This window comes from Cibotium barometz, chromosome 60 (assembly GCF_041138505.1).
Source record: "Cibotium barometz isolate CiBa-2024 chromosome 60, ASM4113850v1, whole genome shotgun sequence".
Classification (NCBI taxonomy): domain Eukaryota; kingdom Viridiplantae; phylum Streptophyta; class Polypodiopsida; order Cyatheales; family Cibotiaceae; genus Cibotium; species Cibotium barometz.
In genome coordinates, this window is record NC_141105.1 from 18691980 (window position 1) to 18713252 (window position 21273).

Sequence of the window (21273 nt, forward strand, 5' to 3'; positions counted from 1 at the left end):
TGCGAGGTGATATGCTTAGTGGCACCACTGTCAAAGTACCATACATCTGAATCTACTGCAGACATACATGTGTCATGCAAAGATGGGTCATAACTGCACTGCGCATTGAATGCCCATTCTGTATCTAGCACAACATTAGCAGATTCATTGTTAGAAGGAGAGGCATCTGCAACAGCCATACCAGCCTCTTTCTTCTTAGCCTCTTTCACAGCCAGCTTAGGACACGCTTTGATGACATGATCATTTCCCTTACAGTACTTGCAAAATGTCTTCTGTTTGTCACCCTTCTTCTCATCTTTGTCTTCCTTCTTTGGTTGCGCAGCATTTGCAGATTTCTGCTTACTAGAAGAAAAGCCAGCTTTACCTTTCCCGCTTCTCTGACTAGCACCGAAAGCTTGATCTGCGACACGCATACTATTCCTGTTTTGCCTTGACTGGTCTTCTTGCAGCAAAACAGAAACTAACTCCTCAAATGATAAGGCATTGGGATTGCCTTTCATCATCAAGCGAAGAGTGGAAGCAAAACCCTGATAAGAATCTGGTAGACCATTCAAAACAGTCTGCACAAGTGAACTGTCTGACAGGATTTCATCTGCAGAAATGAGCTGCTCTTTGAAATCCTTGATCTTTGTCAAAAAGCTATCCATAGAATCACCTTCGTTCATATGCTCATTCTCCAACTGTTTTCGGAGATAAGCAACACGAGTCTCATTTCTTGCCTGATACAATGTGGCAAGTACATCCCAAGCATCCTTAGAAGTCCTGCAGGAGCGAATATGTGGGATAATGGTACGTTTGACAGACAGCGCAATCAAGGCATGAGCCTGCGCATCTCTACCATCCCAACGAATCTGCTCTGCTGAAAGTGGTGGTTCCCGAATAGCTGCTACAGCACTTGTGCCTGCACCATCATCAACAGTACCTGTTTCTGATGTGTTTGCAGCATTCCCAGCCACAATAGGACGTGCATCAATACCCTGCACAATATTCCATAACCCCTTTGCTACCAATACATGTCGCATCATATATGCCCACAATGGATAGTTGGTGCCATCCAACTTATCCTCAGCAGCCAACATGCGGAATACATCATTGTTGTCAGCCATGGCCAATGACTGTACTACTAGATGTAAATGCTGTCTGCAAGAGGTAAACCTGTATAAAATCGGATGCAGAAGCATGTGCCATGCTTATAGTTTCAATTTTCAACGTCTAGATGGAGGAAGACATGTGGCAAACTGCATCTGCTGATCCGGCTGAGTCAGCCATGCAGAAAAGCATGCAACACCAGCTAATTTTGGAAAAGGCAGCAAGAAAAATCACGCAACATCATGTGGACATAATGACCTTCTTCGGAGGATGCCTCGCATTTAGAACAATCATGAAGAAGCGCAACAGTCACCTCAAACTTGCTGCAGATATGAAGAGGCACGATGCACCCGCCCCAAGAAGAATTATGGTGCGGGCATCACATCACAACGGCCACAACCGCCGCCTCGGTAGGCAGAGATCGTATACTCCCCCGCTCAATCTTGCCTCACTTTTGCTTTCGCGCTCACTCAAACCTCTTCTCCCGCGCGGCAGAGATCACATACTCCCCCGCTCAATCTTGCCTCACTTTTGCTTTCGCGCCGCTCGCTCAAACCTCTTCGCCCCCTTTGCCCTCTCCACAACAATTAGTTTGCGCAAACGACATCTACCATGGCAGGAAGTAGCAAGTCCATTGAATTCAATGCTTGCACGTCATTGATTAACCCTCTCCATCATGCAAAATGGTTGGAGAAGACAGGCCTTTATGAGTTTGCTTCGCTCCACTAGGAGAAGACAGGCCTTTATGGTTGGAGAAGACAGGCCTTTATGAGGTTGCTTCGCTCCACTAGGAGGACCTGCAGCATAATCTGGAAGTAGAGGTCCAGGTTGCTGACCTAGCCATGCACAACAGGGTGAAGACTGGAGATGCCAGACCCATCTATGTGACCATCGACACTGTGGGGTGAGAGCTCTAGATCTCCCAACCGCCGGCATAATGCCGATTCCTACTAGGCGGACATCGATAAGGAGCTCGACAAGGTCGGTAGGGAATACTCAATCTCCACCTGTGTAGATCCATCCAGGAAAAGGGAGCTACGGTTCTATCTGGATATGATATGCATGTTGGCCAAGAACATAAACATCAGCTGAACCAACTACAAGCTATTGAGGGTGCTGAGGCGGGCCTGAAGGTAAACTGGCAGGTGTGGTTGCCCGGAATCTTCAGCCAACAAGCACAAAAACTGGTGATGTCAAGGGGACATTCCAAGATGTTCGGCCACCTCAAAGCTTTAGCACAGTTGGGGACACTACCAAAGCATAGCTCAGAAAAGCAACAATAGTCCAAAAAGGAACCCACTCAGAAATCACAGGAGGAGGAAAGAAGAAAGGTTGTAGAAGAGGCAGCAAAGAAAGACGCCAAAGAAGTAGCGGCTCGAAAAACTAGGGAGGAGGAAACTACCAAGAAGGCAACGGAAGCTGAAGAGATAAGAAGGCTGGAGGAAGAAACCAAGAAGGCAACGGAAGCTGAAGAGACAAGAAGGCCGGAGGAAGAAAGGAAGAGCAAGAAGAGGCAACAGCTCAAGAGGAAGCCAGACTAGAGCAATAGCAGACATAAAAAGAAGCTAGCCCGAAGTCCTTCAAGAGACAAATCGACTGGTCGGCTTATGCCACAGCTCTGAAAACTAAGAAGGCAAAGGGAGCAGCTGCTGCTATAGCTAACCAGTAGGAAAAGCAGCAACTCTCTAACATTGGTAAGATCTTGGCAGCCCAAGGGGCCTCCCCCATCAAACTAGCCACCGAGTTGAAGGGAAAGTCCCCTCCGTCGACCCCTCTCAACACCCACATGTTAGAAACAGTAACGGAGGTAGAGGGACCAACCAGTTAGGCAAGTTTTGCTATCTTGGGGGATTGCCTCAACATGCTGATGCACAAAGAAAGCCTGCACACGCAAAATGTACTATCGTCACTGGCTGTCATAACATATTGCGTGCTAGACATGCTGCTGGGAGAATGAAGAGGCAGTCGCCAAAGCAGTGGAAACTGAAAGCAAACTTCAAGCCTTGACTGCTAAGCTGAGGGAAAACGAGAAGATTACTACTGAGTAGTAGCTCTAGCTACAGCAAACGATAAAACAGCTTGAAGCTGAAGTCACCAAGCAGACCAACAAGGCAATGGAGCTGGAGGCTGTTGTGGATGAACTACGGATCAGAAATGTAGAGTTCATAGATTAACTGAAGCAAAAAAAGCCGCTAAAGCAACAAAGGAAAAGGCCACAAAGATCATTGACCACGCCATTTAGATAATCATGAATGTGGAGACCGCAGCGGAAACCACACGCAAAGGAACTGCTGATGGCTAAAGGGAAGTTGGAGATCCAGTAAGCTGAGGCAACAGAAGAGGATTTGGCAGTGGTAGAAATGCCACTAGAGCTGATGAACCAGTGGGAGCAAGAAATGGCAAACATACAGAGGGAATAGTGGCAAAGCAACCTTGAGCTGCTAAAAAATTACATGGTCCTGCCACCCCCCACTTGCCACCTGCCACTTCCCCCTATTCCTCCAAAAGACAAGGATGGTGCCGGCAGATCAAGACAACAAGGCTCAACCCTAGGTGGATCTAGCCAACAACAACAGCAGCAGCAGAGCAGGGTCAGACTAGCAGCACAACCACAACAACCATAACTGACACACAGTATCAACAGTAGCTACAGGAATTACAGACCCAAGTAGGAAACTTGAGGCAGCAACTCAGTGACAAACAAGCCCTAGAAAGGCAATTGGTGGAAATGGAAGTACAGCTGAAGGTCAAGCAGACCTTAGAGGCTGAACTTGAGAAACTGAAAGAGATGCTGAAAACCATTGTGCTAGAGCCCAGACACCCAGCCGCAACTGGCAAAGCAACAATTTGATATCCAGCAACTTGAGCAACAGCTTCAGGTTGAATAGAACGTGACAAAACAAGCACTAGCAGTAGGAAAGAAGTCGGTGTAGCAAGCTGAACCAGAGAAACAGCTCATTCTGAGGTCGGTTTTGCCCATGGATTCAATGACCCCCAATCAGTTTGAAGGAGAAGATTCTCATTCTGGAGCAGCAACTCACAATTCAAAAAATGAGATTGTCAGAACAACTAAGGAAGGAGTATGAGGCCACGTGGGAGAAAATTCCATTTGAACATTCCTCCGGGATTTACTTCATTTATTGTATCATAACAGAATTGAGTCTCATTTTAGGGATCCATCAGTCCAGCCTAACCCCATCAAATCCCATGGGTTAGCCAACCGCCCAACCACCGTAGTGATGGGATCCAATTAGGAATTTGGTTAGGTTTTGTCCCGGGTACCAGGGAAAAGAGTTCCCAGGCCCCTTAGCCGAATTTTCATGCAAACTTCAAGCTAGTCACACCACTTACACACCCAATATGAAATTGCCTGTTTCACAGATTCAGCTAACTTTAAAACAATATTTTAATGAAATCATAGTATCATTGATCATAATCCTCCAAAATATCCGGTTGAATTCTAGTTTCCAATCATTCCTTCATCGGTGTACCTATGGCATCATTGGCAACCAGAACGCTCACCACCTGTCCACTCAGGGGCCTTTTCAATAGTTCCTAGATCATAGTACCTAGAAATATATTCACTTATAAAAATCCAGATGGACTAATTCAGAAAACAACTCTTACTCCTTGTTCCAATATCTTCCTCGATGCACGTGCGGGTATCTTCAGCGACCCAGAGCCTGAGCACCGTATGGTCAGCACCCTCTAGGATCCTTCGTAGGTCACCTAGCGCTTCACTCATAGGCCGCTTCCTTGGTCCCTCATCCACCATACCGGAAGCTCACCATTTAAATTGAACCGAGGCTGGTTAAGACACCGACCTTGCTACGCAATATGTCCACCGTTGACTCTCCGTCAGCTGTTGCAACTTTATCAGTTAGGTCTCCACGACCTCATTCACAAGACGGTCAAAATGCTTCCCTAGAATTCTTAACATAAAACAGTCATTTAAAAACAGGTCATAAATATAGTTTCTAACGAACTCACATCTTTTCACACCGGTCCACATCAATCCACATTCTTCTAAATCAATTTACTTTACTCAATCCACATCCAATCATATGTATTCTCATCGTCCTTCATCCATTCTCATCCAATCCCATCATTTTACATCTCATCATATCTATCCACATCTATCCTCATCACATCTTATCCATTCTCATCACATTGTCCTTCATCCATTCTCATCACATCGTCCTTCATCCATTCTCATCCAATCCCATCATTTTACATCTCATCATATCTATCCACATCTATTCTCATCACATCTTATTCATTCTCATCTACCCATACCCACATCACATCACATTACATCCATTCACATCTCATCTCATCCGTTCACATCTACCTCGATCCACATCACATCACATCCCATCACATCCCATCATCCATTCACATCACATCACATCCATTTCACATCACATTACATCCCATCACATCCCATCATCCATTCACATCTCATCTCATCCGTTCACATCTACCTCGATCCACATCACATCACATCCCATCACATCCCATCATCCATTCACATCACATCACATCCATTCACATCACATCTCATCCATTCACATCTATCCCGCATCACATCCCATCACATCCACTCACATCAGATCTCATCCATTCACATCTATCCCGATTCACATCCCATCACATCCACTCACATAAGATCTCATCCATTCACATCTATCCCGATTCACATCACATCTCATCCACTCACATCACATCCCATCAATTTCCATCACATCACATCACATCCATTTCACATCACATTACATCACATCCATTTCACATCACATCACATCCATTTACATCACATATCATCCATTCACATCTATCTCAATTTACACCATATCACATCACATCCATTTCACATCTATCTCAATTTACATCACATATCATCCATTCACATCTATCTCAATTTACATCATATCACATCACATCCATTTCACATCTCACCCATTCACACTTATCCCGACTCACATCACATCACATCCATTCACATTCATCACATTCATTGTATCCCCATTCCATCACATACATTCTATCCACATTACATCACGTCCACATCTATCCACATTATATCTCATTCATTCCATCCACATTACATCACATCCACATCATATCTCATTCATACACATCCCATCTCATTCATCCTCATTTCTTCTCATCGAGACGAATGTGGCAAGCCTTTGATCTTTCAATGTCGGCATCGATAGCACCAAAAACCCTCATTTGGTACCATGGGTGACCTTGAACAAGAGGGAATGCCTTTACATAACATGAGTGATCACATGGTGAATGAGGGAATGTTAGGGCACACAAGTGGAAGTGCACAAGTTTCTTTGAAACACATTACTTTGGATATGCTAAAGGTTACTATCACTGAAGCTATGAAGGATGCACAAAGGAATATTTGCTTTCAAAATAGTGAGCTTTTGAGGCAAAATAGTGAGCATATGCGGCAAAGCAATGTTTTCATGGAGCAAATGTTCAATGCTATGAATGAGGGCTTCAAGAAGCTTGGTGATGGGGTAAATGAAGTGCAAAGGTGTGAAAAAGATTGATACTTCCCTTGATAGGACAAGAGGTTGGTCACAACCACAAAGGTCATTTCCAAATCCATCATCATCTTGTGGGCTTGATCGAAGGGGACTTGGAATTAGACTCAAAGAGAGCCCATGGGCATAGGTATGGCCGGGCACGTATGGAGGCCCAACATTAATGAGTGTGAAATGGTGGGCAAGTATATAAGTGAATATTGTAACTATGGTCATAACATACTTTTACCAACATACTTTTATGAATGAATTAATACTTCTTGGAGATTCATGCTTCTTGGCTATGGTGGTACTCCCTTGAGTGCATGTGGTACTCCATTATGAGTGCAATCTTCTTTCTTCAATGCGGTTGCAAGCTTCCCTTGCATCTCAATGCTTTCTGAGCCTTTCTATTCTAGGCCTCTTTTCTCTCACCTGATTTCCTTCTTGTCTCTCCAGAAAGCCTACATGTGTGATGTTTCTTGTGTATGATAGCCGCATCAGCTCATCTCTCCTGCAACCATGGCAACACCCCATAGTGCTCTGCACTTTAGACTGTGTTGTTGCTGCTTCCATGGCAGTGCTCTTCTTTGCGTTGGTCCTTACATTTAGCTTGATACATGTCCTTGCCACTCTCTTGTTGAATTTGCAGCTTGCTACCATTGCACTCTTACTGGCACGTCTACCATTGAGGAACCTTTCATGAGCTTTCTCTTATCTCTTGTTGAGATCACACTTGGCCGCCTGTTATGCTCTATGGCTGTTGTTGATGCCTTCCTCCCTTTGGGCTCTAGGTAGATTTCGGGGTGGCTATGTACGTGGCACCCCGCGAGCCCCAGCATGAGCGATCACCTAGCTGGTGACCGCCTCAGTCTAGACAGTGGTGCAAAAGAGTTATGAACACACGTCCGTACGTCGGTGCATTTGCTGGGATTTGAACCCAAGTCCCTGCCATGGGAGGCGAAGCTCCTACCCACTACATTGCGCGCACACTTGTGATATACACACATGTCCATAACACCTTATGGACATATTTCTACAAATGGGCCCGTCACTAGCCATTGACCGGGTGATCAGGCCCGCGGGGTGCCACGTCTACAAGCACCCCGAAATCTAACGTGAGCCCTCCCTTTGTAACACCTTCTTTGTAACTTCTCTTGTGAGATCCATGTGCATCTCCTTGCTACACCTTTCCTTTCTTTGAGACTTGACTGCACTGGGTCTTTACCCACTCTATGCCCAAGTACACCGTACACACAACTCCTTTTACCTTTTACTCTTTGCATCGAAATAGCCTCCTTCACGAGGTCACTTTAGCCAGTGAATGGACATCACTGGAAGCTTTACGTCGAAATAGCCTCCTTCACAAGGTCACTTTAGCCATTAAATGGCCATCACTGGAAGCTCCAAAATGAGCTCCACAATGCATGCCTTCATCTTGCATGACAAGCTTGCATCCAAGGGTTCTTCAAGATGGTTTCCTACAAGAAACCAAGGTGCATAACCGTTGTGAAAGACCAAGTGCTTCCACCATCTCAATACCATTTTAGATATGCTCAACAAGGACCACCCCAGGAGTCCATAACTTGCTTGTGCCATAGCTAAGCAAGAACCATTACACCTTCCATGTCCTTCACTATATTGCAAGGACTGTAGGATTTGCAAATCCTACGGTCCTTGCAAGAACCATTGCACCTTCCATGTCCTTCACTATATTGCAAGGACCGTAGGATTTGCAAATCCCACCATAGCAACCCTTTATATTTTACAAGAGTATTCTCCCATTCTCAATAACCAAAAAAAATTAGGCAAAACTTTAAAACCAACGTTATCTTGAGGCACCATTGTCTTCTTGGTAGCTTCCTTGTTGAACGATGTCTCCATATTGCTAAAATCTCCATTTTTAGCTTTGTAGGAAGCTTCATGATCTCTCCAATCACCAACAGCATAATCTCTCTTCAAATGCATAATCTCTCTTCTTGGTAGCTTCCTTGTTGAACGATGTCTTCATATTGCTAAAATCTCCATTTTTAGCTTTGTAGGAAGCTTCATGATCTCTCCAATCACCAACAGCATAATCTCTCTTCAAATGCAAGACTAATGATAATGAGTGTGCTTAATTTTTTTCATAATAAGAGATGCAAAATCATAGTACAATATGATTAATAAATGAACTCTCACATAAAGGCTCTGATATATATCCACCATAATCAAGAGCCCATCCCAGCTCTGATACCATGTTCCTAATATGGGATTGATCATGGTGGTAGGCAAAAGATTAAGCATGATAACTAAGGTGGGTTAAACCACACCAAGAACTCCATGGCAAGAGAGAGAGAGAGAGTAGCACACTCAACAATACTCTATTGCATATGTTACCATACAATAAAAGGCTTCTAATATAGATAGACATTGACCCATCCAACTTTACATGTGGCACTCTCTTTTCCACATGAGTGGCCACAACTCACATCACACAATATCTAGTACTTTTATAGTGTTTTCCCATCCAACTTTACATGTGGCACTCTCTTTTCCACATGAGTGGCCACAACTCACACCACACAATATCTAGTACTTTTATAGTGTTTTCCCACACATATAAACTTACATATTTCAACAAAAAACCACCCATGGAGGAAAATCATTTGGTTGTGAAGCTAGTTGATGATGAGACCACTTCTAGCCCCCTTGGAATCTTGAGAGACGTTAACGTCAAAACCTTTGGAGTTAGATTTTGATTGACTTTTGTTGTGATGAATTTTCACAAACAACCAAGACAAAAAAAATAAAGGTTACCTTGTGCACATGATGAAGGTTTATCACCCAATGACTAGAGGAATTTAACATAGTAGTTTGGGACCACTGTAAGAACTACGCTGGTCAATGTTTTGTCGAATGTGGTGATGCTTCATAATTTTGTATAAATATTTTTCATAAATTTTTGTTATAGAAAGTGTGTAGAATGTTTTGTTAGGACATCTAACGTGTTTTGACAAAATTTTGTGTTGTAGGAAATTTTTGGTTTTGGTCATTTTTAGGTTTTGGTCATTTTTAGGTAGTTGCCATTTTTGTGAGTGATTTTTGATTAGGTTTGAGTTGGAATTAGGCAAAGTTTTGAATCAGAGAGTTTTTCTGTTTGTACATACAACGATATTGCTTAAGTGAAACCTTGTGATTCACATTATTTCGTATCCGTTTGGTGACTCCAAAGTGGGTATTAAGTGGTTTTGTGCTAAAAATGTGCCTAGATTTTCGTGTAAAGACATTGCAGGTCCTAAACTGAGGTCAAGAACAAAGATTTAGCCTCGGACGAAGAGATACAAAGTCAAAGAGAAGGATTCAATTTTCGAGATGAGCTATTGAGCATCCTCATCGGATCCCCGAGGCACAAATGGTGCACCACAAAAAGGGGTGTTTTTTTAATGTTTTTTTAAATAAAAAAAACGTAATCTCATGGGAAAGATGATCGCGTATGAAGAAAGCTTCCCGAACACGCTTTTTCCAAAAAGGACGACATCACCAAAAATATTGCACACGGATCGAGAAAGCTCCAGAAGGGCTACTTTTGGCTTTTGGGGCGTGAAGAAGAGGAGTTCACAGATAATCAAAGAGGAGATTGAGAGTGAGAGTGCGAGTGTGAGTGTGAGATTTTCATGAGAGAGATAGTTCGGGGGTGGTCAGTTGGTTTGAACTCTTTCCTTCAAGAGTGCGTCATACCAGATTATTGTAAGATTTCTTGCTATATACAGAATTGTTCTCTTTCTGCCTCAAATAAGATTGTGCAAAATTCTATTTTTCTTAAATTGTATTGTGATTATTGAGTGGGAGCGTCACATGTTGTCACACCCTAGAAGATGAGCATAAGGAGTCTGGGTACGCACCATTGATACATCTTTTGACCCACTATTGATGTACTTCCAAAGGCACAGGAACCATCTTTTATGAGACTAGTCCCAAATTGGAATTGACACCTTTATACACAGTTGGAGTGGCTGAACTCTTTGAGTCAATAGAAACATCAAGTGAGAATGACGAATCATCTCAAAATAATGAGGAAGGACCATATTCATATAGGAACACAAGAAAACTAATTAAGAGGAATCATCTTAATCCTCTAATGAAGAAGGACCATCACACAAGCAAACTAATGAATAAATCACCTTAATCCAATAATGAAGAAGGACCATCTTCAGTGCCGTACATGTATCTTTAATGTGCAGGCTTGTCCCATGACAACTATTTTGTTCAATACTTTCTTTCTTTTTGTACTCGACTTGCCTTTCTTAGTGTTTTTCCTTGTTTCTAAACATTTCCAGGGTTATCATAGTGTACATTATATTAAAAAAATGTCATTATCTTTTGGCCAACAAGTTTGTGTTCATTATAGATCATGAAGCTTGAATATACCGGGTAAGCAAACCCTATGCAACCAGAAGGATTACATGGTGGTGTTGATTCTTATGGAGTACAATGGTTATTTGTCAGGGGTTAAAAAAAGTTCATGCTAATCATTTATCAAGAGTGACTAATGGAGAGCCCAATTATTAGAGATCCCACCAACTGGAGTGGAGGGGTTAAAACATGTTCTTGATGCAGATCATTTATCAAGAGTGACAATTAGAGAGCCCACCAATTAGAGTGGAGGATGATCTTCTTGAAGCTCACTAAATATCCATTGTTTTCCAACTTGACTTAGTACCACAGCAGGTCAAAGAGATTGCTTATTATTTGGATGACTTGACTTAGTACCAGAGTGGGTCAAAGATATTGCTCATTATTTGGCCTACTTGACTTGGTACCAGAGTCGGTCAAAGAGATTACTCATTATTCAGCTAACTTGACTTGGTACCAGAGTGGGTCAAAGAGATTGCTAATTATTTAGCTAATGGAGCTAGAGGACTTAAAGAAGATTCCCCTTATCAATTGATATTTGTAAAAATTTACAAGAGGGGAGAGGATGGCATCTTCACGAGGTTTGTGTGGGAGGATGAATTTCTTTCTATTATTTAGAAAGTGTGATCATACAAGAGCAGAGGGTGAACATTATGTTGCTGAAACTATGGCATACAAGGTTATGCAAGGTATCTTATGATGGTCAACTTTATTTAGTGATGTGGTCGAGTTTCTAAAGCAGTGTGATAAATATCAAAGATTTGATATACCTAAGAAGGATAGAATGCCTCTAATTCCTATTAAATGGGGTATCAACTTTGTGGTTCCTATTACTCCTATTGATGAAAAACAACACAATGACAATACATTATTCTTGTCGCTTATATGACTAAACGAAAAAGCTACATATAAGATTAGTACACTTTAAGAAATGGGGGTATCAAGTTTGTGCGTTTGATTAGTCCTACATTAAAAACAACATAAGCACAATACATTATGATTATCACTATGAGCAAACAGCAAAGCTACACATAAGGTTGATACAGAAACCACTGTTAAGTTACAAAACGGATGATAAGATGGTTACCAAGGCTCATTATAATACATTTACCATGCTCAGAGCTCAAGAAAAAAACAATGGTGGGTAACTAAAAAGTTGCTTAAATCACAGGGAGACTTTCATGACAATGCTAGTGTATGGTTACCCAAAGTGGATCACACTCATTGTGTGTAGGAAGAGTATTGAGGCAAAAGAGAAGATAAGAGAGGTGGCACAAGCCAGGGATAACCATGTGGGTGCCACAATAATTTTTAGAAGCCCAAGGAGTTTATGAGGATAACACCAATATTTTGGCTACCCCCCAAGGTGAGCAACAAGGCACACAAAAAGATTTGTAGCAAGTAGTCTATTGAGGAAAACATGATTCAATACAACAAATGACTACCTTAGCTTGCTGGCATCAAGGAAAGTGAGGAGCCCAATGCAAGGCATGGATTGCAATGCAAAGCTTCAATTGCCAAAGGAATGCAACCAAGGACAATAAAAGATCAACTAGATGCAACTCCAAAGTAGAGATATGAAGAAGCTTCTACATCTAACCTCCAATGTGCCTTCCACCTTTTAACTCTATAATTGATCCATTGAAGGTGTCTCGAGCACACAGTCAACTTTAGCATCTTTGTGGGAGTTGGATTCGAGGCACACCTATCATAACATGGATATGGTGGTTGTAACTCAGAATCTTGCATCACAGCTAGAGGACAGGTATGGCAGTGCTACATCATCTAACTTCCATCTACAATGGGAAAGAGACAATAAAAAGAAGCCAAAGTTATTGGATACCTAAGTCCATTTTGACTGCACATGGGCACTATAACATGGGAATTCCACACTAGGATTTCTTGTTGGAATTTGAACTCTTATAGCCTACATGGCTCTCTATTTAGCCCCAAGGTGCTTTCCTATTATATGGATCCAAAGATGTTCATTTATGTTAAATTTAGGGGGTTCCTTGAATCTCATAGATTAAAAAATCATTTCTTACACAAGATGCCCTCGTTGGTTCATGAATATTTAAGAGCCAAGTTGTTTCTACATAAAGCCTTGAACTTCACTTCAAACTTCAAGGACTTCACCTTTTATAGTTGACGAGTAATCACACCCATCTTCGATGGCTACCTACCCTCCTCGAACCTCCAAACTGCATGCCCGAGCCTCCCAATTCCTGCCACCCACGTAGCAACTTCGTGAAACTTGTTCTTTATACAATATTGAGAAGCTAGGGGCCATTCCAAGTTCCTTTTCACCCATGGGGTGGGCCTGGAATTGGGTAGGTAATCTTGCCCATTAATAGCTAGCGGGAGGGGCCATGATTGGGCATCACTCTCTATGGTTCATGTGCTTTATTGATATGTATATTCACACAACTTTTTGATATGTATTAATTAAATGCCACTGACGTGGCATTTAATTAATACAACCTTAGAAGTTAGTCCTCCACCCTCTCCCTCTCCTCCTCTCTCTCCCTCCCCTCTACTCGTGGAATAAGGTCTTTGAGGCTTTTTATAGAGAGTTGTGAGACCTTAGATAGAAAGGATACGAGTGAATGCATGCAAATAGAAAGGGTGAGGGTCATCATTTCATTGACTTTTTCAAGCATTAATCATTACATACTAAATAAATTGTGAGACCTTAAATAGAAAGGATATGGGTGAATTGCATGCAAATAGAAAGGGCAAGGAGGGTCATGATTGCATTGACTTTTTCAAGCATTAATCATTACATACTAAAATGAAACCTTAGAAAAATCTTATTCTTGAAAACTCATGTAATGTATTTAATGAAAATGAAAAAAAAAACATTTTGGTGCCCTATTGAGATTTCTCTTTATGATTTGAATATAGTAATACATTCATGAACGAGCTTGGATTCGACTTTTGGACTAGAGATTTATTGGGGGAAAGTTTTTGAGAAATTTAGGTTATAATTATTCTTTATCGTGCCTCTCCCCCCAAACTTCTGAGTCTATTATGTGTGGCACAGTCTTCATACACAAAAGTACTTCAAAGGGCATCAAGAACAAGGCATGGGCAGGCAAGCAAAGTTGAAGTTGAAGTTGAAATTGAGATTATTTTTCAAAAAAACAAGCGTATAATCATGAAGTGATTGCAAAAATAATCCTAAATGGGATTGTGCTCGTAACAATTCAATACTAAAATTAGTGATACAATTCATATTAAAATCCATGGGGCATTTGGAAATTTTCAATGATATGCACAACAAAGTGTATTTGCAACTTCATAAAGGGGAGAAAAGAACGACAAGTATATGATGATGGAGTGTGTTAAGCATACATAATTATAATTGGAGATACCTATGGAAAAGAGTCAAGTCTGGTGTATCTCTCCAATGGAAAAGAGTCAAGTCTGGTGTGTGTAGCCGAGTGAAATTCTTGTGTGAGACTAAGAATGGAATAAGACCTCATGAAAAAAAAGGTGCGAAGTTGCCATATCATGTTTGAATATCATGTGTGCACAATGTATGAATGCCGTCATGTTAATTGGTATGATCTAAAGCAAGGTCAATCACTTTGTTTAACCAAAGTATGTTTGGCATTATTTTCTCATGTTTGCTATGTATGCTATTAGATTCTATATTTCAATATAACAAAAATGTTTTTCTTCCATTGCACTAGTGTGCTACTATATATAATATATACATAAATATAAGAACCCACATGTGTATGTTGATAAAGAGGTGGCATACTATATTTCAAGACCCAAGGAATGTGCCCTTCCTTGGAAGGCTACATGTTATTAATGTTATAGATTGAAGATAGTAAATTATGCATTGCATATGTGCTTTTGTTTGTATATATTCACATTTTTTAATACAAAGAAGTATAATCAATATTTGGGCTCTTGCCATCAGCAAATAAATGCATAGGAGGTATGTTGCTTTTATTTTTTAAATTATTGGCTATTATTACATAAGAATGATATAGCATTTCTCGACCTAGTATAGCACGAATTGATGAAGGTACAACAGCTGTCTCAAAGCTGCAAAGAGGAGTGGGGTCATCTTTAGGGTGGGCATGGCTGTATTGCAAAAAAGGGGATAAATTGTTGGACTTGTGCTTTGCTAACTCCTATTGAAACAAAAGCACTCCCTCAATGATAATCAAAGCAAAGCACCAAATGCCTAGCATAACCTACATACTCTCGCAAGCGCGCGCGCGCGCACACACACACACACACACACACTCTAGTATAGCAAGAAAAGCCTTTGCTGTGGACACAGAAGGTAGCCCTAGTAGAAAACACTCACTAACAACCGAGTCCCATCATGGGACAAGCAACTCCTGACACCGGTGATTTTGAATGCCCAATAAATGCATCTCAAAATCTCAGCCATTTCAAGAGTACCACATAGTTTTAGCAAATTTTCTCTTTAGTGCCAAGTATCAATCATCAAAATGCAGGCATAAGCAATACCAAAGCATATGTAAAGCATGTGCTTCCAATACCCTATAAGTTGTCATCTCAGCCTACATAACCAGTCTAGTGTCTCTGCCTACAAGACCTTCAATTTGTAACCTTGTTCCAAGACAATTTGTGAAGATATAAATATAAATATCCACATTTGTATGCGGGTGGAGAGGTGACACACTTCCTCTCCGAAGTATTTCCTGGGAGTGTATACATTAATATTATAGATTGTTACGTATAGTATGTGTTTTTGCTTGCGTATGTTCGCATTTTTATACATAGAGAAGTGTAACCAATATTTTGGCTCTTCCTGCTCACTGATACAGACCTGCTCAGCACTAGGCTGCACCTTAAACTTTGTCCATGTAATTCTCCTTAATGGCTACCTTGAAGATGTCACCAGAAACTGGAAGGCAATCCTTGTACCTTGCACCAGATTTCCCACCTCCCCATGAAGCTGCCCATAAGCCACTCAGCTGATTTAGTACATTTACAAAAATCTTCGGTTGAAAACCGCCCACCTCCAAACACCATAGAAAACACACTTATAAAAGCATATGGCACTCTAAGAAGACCTTACCTCATTTGATCCAAAGCTTTTACTTTGAAGTTTGGACATGTGTCTGTCACCCAAGCTCAACTCCGTCCTCTCAAGCTCAGCTTCTAGTCCACTTCTAGCTTAGAAATGTCCTGAGAGTGTATGTACTCTATGATGCAATCTCTGACTCATTAGTCAGAAGCGCTCTCACACTGCTGAGAGACTGTGTTGCACTCCTGAACTTTTTGAGTGTGTTAGTGACAACAGTCACTAACACAATCGAAAAGGTTTGTCTTTGTAGGCTTCTGCTCAGGAATTCAGTTTGATGGTGTGAACACCTCCTTGAGAGAGCTGAGGAGAAAATCATGCTCTTTGATGGGGCACAAAACACCATAAAATAGAGGCTCAATCACATACATACACATGTAAGCAGATACTGAGTAGTTCCTTCCCCCACCTGCCGATAACAGAGACATCTGGCATGGGTGCCTTTATAGACATCCGGCATAGGGTATGACATGATGGAAGATGTTTTAGCATTCTGCACGGACCTAATCCTCTTTCAACCTAAGCTGATCAATCAAAGTACCGTCACTACACTGCCCTTTGCCCTTAATGTGCCTGTTTCCTCTAAAACTAGATCCATTTTTGGGAGATACCCTTTCTTCTTTACTCCTATGCTGAGCCTCCTCAACTTCGCTTCAATCATATCACTCTCAGGATGCCTGGTGTCTCCTACCATAAACTCGTGCATGCTGTTGTCAATCTCTATCCACGTTGTCCCAAGCTTCTTCTGTGCACCCAAACAACTTATCAGCTCCTTCATTTTGTCCACATCATCCCACATGTCATCAGAAGCAAAGACGTTTGACATCATGACATACCCAGAAGCCTCCCTAGGATTCAATCCAACAAGTCCATTAAAACATTCTCTTGCAAATTCTGAGTTGCAATACGTTCTGCAGCCAGTAAGCAAAGCTGCCCATGCAAAACCATCCGGTTGCATTGGTATGGTTTCCATCAGATCCTTTGCTTCAATGAAGCGTCCTGCACGGCCAAGAAGGTCAACCATGCAGCTATACCCTTCAATACTCGGTACCCAACTGTGATTCTTTTGCATGAAGTCAAAGTACCGAAAGCCCTCTTCCAACAGGCCGGCATGACTACAACCGGCAAGCACACTGGTCATAATCACATCATTTGGCTTTAACCCATATTCTTGCATACTCTCAAGAAACTCCGCTGCCTTCCTACAGTTTCCACTCTGCGCATGTCCAGTAATTATGGCCCCCCACGACACTTCATTTCTATTTGACAGCCTTCCAAATACTCTGCATGCCTCTCCCAAGCTCTCACAACAGGTATACATGTCAACAAGGGCACTTCCAACAACCACATCGGTTTCCAGCCCATTTCTGACTACTTGATTGTGTATCCACCTGCCATGTCCTATGGCTCCTATAACACTACAAGCTTTCAGACTGCAAGAAAAGATGAACTTGTCTGGTTTTGTGCTTACCTCTTGCATCTTCATGAAAAGTTTGAGAGCATTAAGACTATGCCCATGCTGGGCATACCCATTGATCATAACACTCCACAACACCACATCTTTGTTTAGTACACTGTCAAACACTCTCTGTGCTTCTTCTAGCCTAAGGCATTTTACATACATGTCAACCAGAGTTTTCTGTATGTCATCACCTACATTGAATTGATTTTTGATAATTTGATCATGTATCCTCTGACCTAAACCTATGGATGTTGCACTTGCACATGCTTTCAAGACGCACATAAATATAACTTCATCAGGCATTATGCCTTGCTCTTGCATTTCTTCAAAGAGGACAAGGGCGAGAGTGCCATAGCCATGCTGTGCATAGCCAGATATGATTGTCCCCCATGAGACTACGTTTTTATAGGGTAACAGGTCAAAAACCTTGTGAGCCTCCTCTAACTTAGCACATTTCACATACATGCCAATAAGAGCATTCCCAATCACCACATCAGATTGAAGTCCATCCACTATAATCTGCTCATGTAGCAGCTTCCCCTGATCTATAGCTTCAACCATGCCACATGCTTTCAAGGTGCATGAGAATGTGGACTTGCTAACTTTTACGTCTCCCGTCTGCTGCAGCTCATGAAAAAGTTTGAGAGCAAGAAGACCCTCTCCATGCTGGACATATCCAGAGATCATTGCTCCCCATGACACCACATTGCTCTTCAGCAAGGTGTCGAACAATTTGCGTGCTTCCTCAAGGCCCCCACATCTGGCATACATATCAACAAGGGTGTTTTCAATAACCAAGTCTGATTCAAAACCACACTTAATAATCTTATTATGTATGATCTTCCCCAGCTGAGGAGCACCCACGATGCCACATGCTTTTAACGTGCAAGAGAATGTGTGCCCATCCGGCTCTGTGTCCTCCTGTTGCATTGTATCGAAAAGTTCGAGGGCAAGGAAAGCATGCCCACTCTGGACATAACCTGCAATCATCGTGCCCCATGATACTGCATTGCGATTTGGTAGCCCATCAAATACTCTATGTGCATCCTCCAAGTTTCCACACTTGCAATACATGTCAACAAGGGTACTCCCAACAACAACATCTGTATGAAGCCCACTTTCCACAATCTGAGTATGTATGCGCCGTCCAAGCCCTGGGGCTTGCATACTTGCACATGCTTTTAGAAGGAACAAAAACGTGACCTTTGCTGGCTTTGTGCCTTCCTGCTGCATTTTCTCGTACACTGCAAGCGCTCTCTCACATTCTCCAAGCTTCACATGTGCGGAGATTATGGCATTCCATGTATAAATGGTGGGTCTTGAAACTTCATAAAACACACGGTTTGCCTCCACCAGATTCTCACATGACGCGAACAGGCGGATAAGATGATCACACAAATATGAATTCGACCCAAGTCTATTTCTGACCATAAGCCTATGCACACGCTTGCCAGCTTCCAAGTCTTTCTTTGTGGTGCATCCCTGCAAAAGGCAGACAAAAATGTCTTTTGTTATGGGAACTTGATGATGATCCATATTTTCAGCAGCCTGAACTGCTTCATCTAGTTTGGCTTCCTTAATTAATCTTCTAAAATCTCCACCCTTCGTGGCGCCAACATTTTCTTTAAATTGCCAACGTCCCATGCGTGCTTCATGAGGGCAGACTTGAATGTTGCTGTGCGATCTGCCACCTCAAATCCAACGCTCTGTTGATGCATGACAACATTGTGTAATTCTTCAAGCTTTGCTGACTCTGGATCTCTAAAGTAAGGCTTGGCATGCAATCATTGGATGGATACAGACTCAAACCCCATGTCACCTCGAACATGTCATGCAGATGTGACCGAGTAAAAAATTTCAACTGCTCGTCCCGTGGCTTGTCTGCTGTCTAATGTAGCAGAATATTTGAAAGCGCAGTGCTTGCTTGGAGTACTACAGGATGTTTTTAAGTGAAGGTTTGTAGATAGATAAGATTAACCAAATCCAGCATACAGAGATTTCACTTGTCTGCTCGGAATTAATATTGCTGTTCCTTTTCCCTACTGTCTGCTGGAATGCTCTACTCTACTGACGTCAATAAACGCCTTCATGAAGTCTAGTTCAAAATGCCTCCTTGGAGAGCTTGATATCAACCCTCACCCTAACCCCGACCCAAAGTCTGATTTCTGCTGAAGTGAAGTGCTCTTCCCTAGGTAGTATCAATAAAGGCCTGCGTGTGAGCTAGCTTAAACGCCTACTTGCAGGGCTTGATACTCCTATTCTCCACAGTCAACACCAACCCTAAACCTAACTCCCTCCATCCAATCAAAGCTTTCATTATGGGTACTTTAGCAGAGCTTCACATTCCAGTTCTACTGATTCAAAATGGATTTCTGGAATTCCTGATCTCCGCAAACCTAACCCTACTCATACATAACCAGTACAACCCTAGCCCTAAGGCATATCCTTTTACAGCCTTAACCCTAAATTCTTCCACAAACCATAACCCTAGCTTCTTCCACAATCTTTGCCCAATGGACTGTCATGTGAAAGAGTTTTAAGGCAGAAAAGATGATAAATCTTGGCATACCTCTGACCCTAGCTTCTTCCAAGGTTAGTTTGCCTCTTGAAAACCTCACAATCTCTCCGATTATTATTGCCTGCATAGGTTTCCATCCAACAGAGAAACTGTTCCTCCCGATCGGTGCTCACGGAAATTGAATTTAACTTCATCCTTTAGAAAACCACAAAATTTAGCAAGATTTTTATTAATGAAAACCAGTGCTTTTTTTTGGGGGGGGGGGGGGGGGGGGGACCAATAGGATCACTTTTACATCCAGACCCATTTAATCAAGAAAACTTAACTCAATACACCATCGAGTCATAAACCTTTACTTGTCTCCATTCAAAAGTTTACATATTTTCCTCCATCACAAACCTTTACTCCATTCAAAAGTTTACATAACAGATTCTATCTATTTTCCTCCATCACATAATTGTATTGTTCCCAAGAGATTTGGTAACCCAACTGAATGCAGGCTTCCATCATGGCTTCAGTAGTGCATCCTCTAGGGGTTTGCTTCTCCAACACATCCCCCTTTTTTGACGAGATTCTGATTGTTGGCCTTGTCCCAACAGGATTCTCTATGAATGCCACAAATGTGTAGTCCACTTGCTTCTCCTTGAGATACCATCTTCTAGTTTTAGGACCAAATTTAACTTGTTTTGGCTTCAAATCCAGACCAATACAGACCTACATCATATCAATCATATATATATATATATATATATATATATATACCTATATGAATCCAAGAACATGCCCAAATTCACCATTTAGGAACGTGCATGTTATATACTCATGGTAGTCAACCCACAAGACTATATAACTATCAACTCCATTATGCATAATATGGACTAGATACTACGACATCCCCACTAGCGTCATCAGTGTGCCCAATAGTATGTTAGGTTTCCCTAGTATGCATAACAATCCTCCAAAAAGATAAAGAAATCAAGTGATGCCATTCTGTAGCCTCTGAATCAGGTGACCCATCCCATCTTTATCTAGCTTGTTCACACAAACTACAGACCAACACATATGCACACTCTTATGCATCAATTCTGTCACATCCAATCTAAGAGAGGATTCATTTTCTGAAACACAATACAGTTCCTAGCAACCCAAATTTCCCACAAATAGCAAGCTCTAATAATACTAAACAATACATCTG

At 41.8% G+C, this 21273-nt stretch overlaps 1 protein-coding gene across 2 annotated transcripts; it reads right to left on the reverse strand.

Moving 5' to 3' along the window:
* Window positions 1-15527: 15527 nt before the first annotated feature.
* On the reverse strand, window positions 15528-20304 carry LOC147605080 (pentatricopeptide repeat-containing protein At3g02330, mitochondrial-like). Of its 2 annotated transcripts, XM_086793837.1 has the most exons (3): window positions 20130-20304; window positions 16093-19042; window positions 15528-15969 (listed from the first exon to the last, which is right to left on the reverse strand). In XM_086793837.1, exon 2 carries the CDS (start codon window positions 18989-18991, stop codon window positions 16631-16633), a length of 2361 nt encoding a protein of 786 aa, XP_086649963.1. In that variant the 5' UTR covers window positions 18992-19042; window positions 20130-20304; the 3' UTR covers window positions 15528-15969; window positions 16093-16630. The 2 variants fall into 2 exon arrangements, with proteins under 2 accessions (XP_086649963.1, XP_086649962.1); XM_086793836.1 differs by having other exon boundaries at window positions 16093-20300.
* Between the last annotated feature and the right edge of the window lie 969 nt (window positions 20305-21273).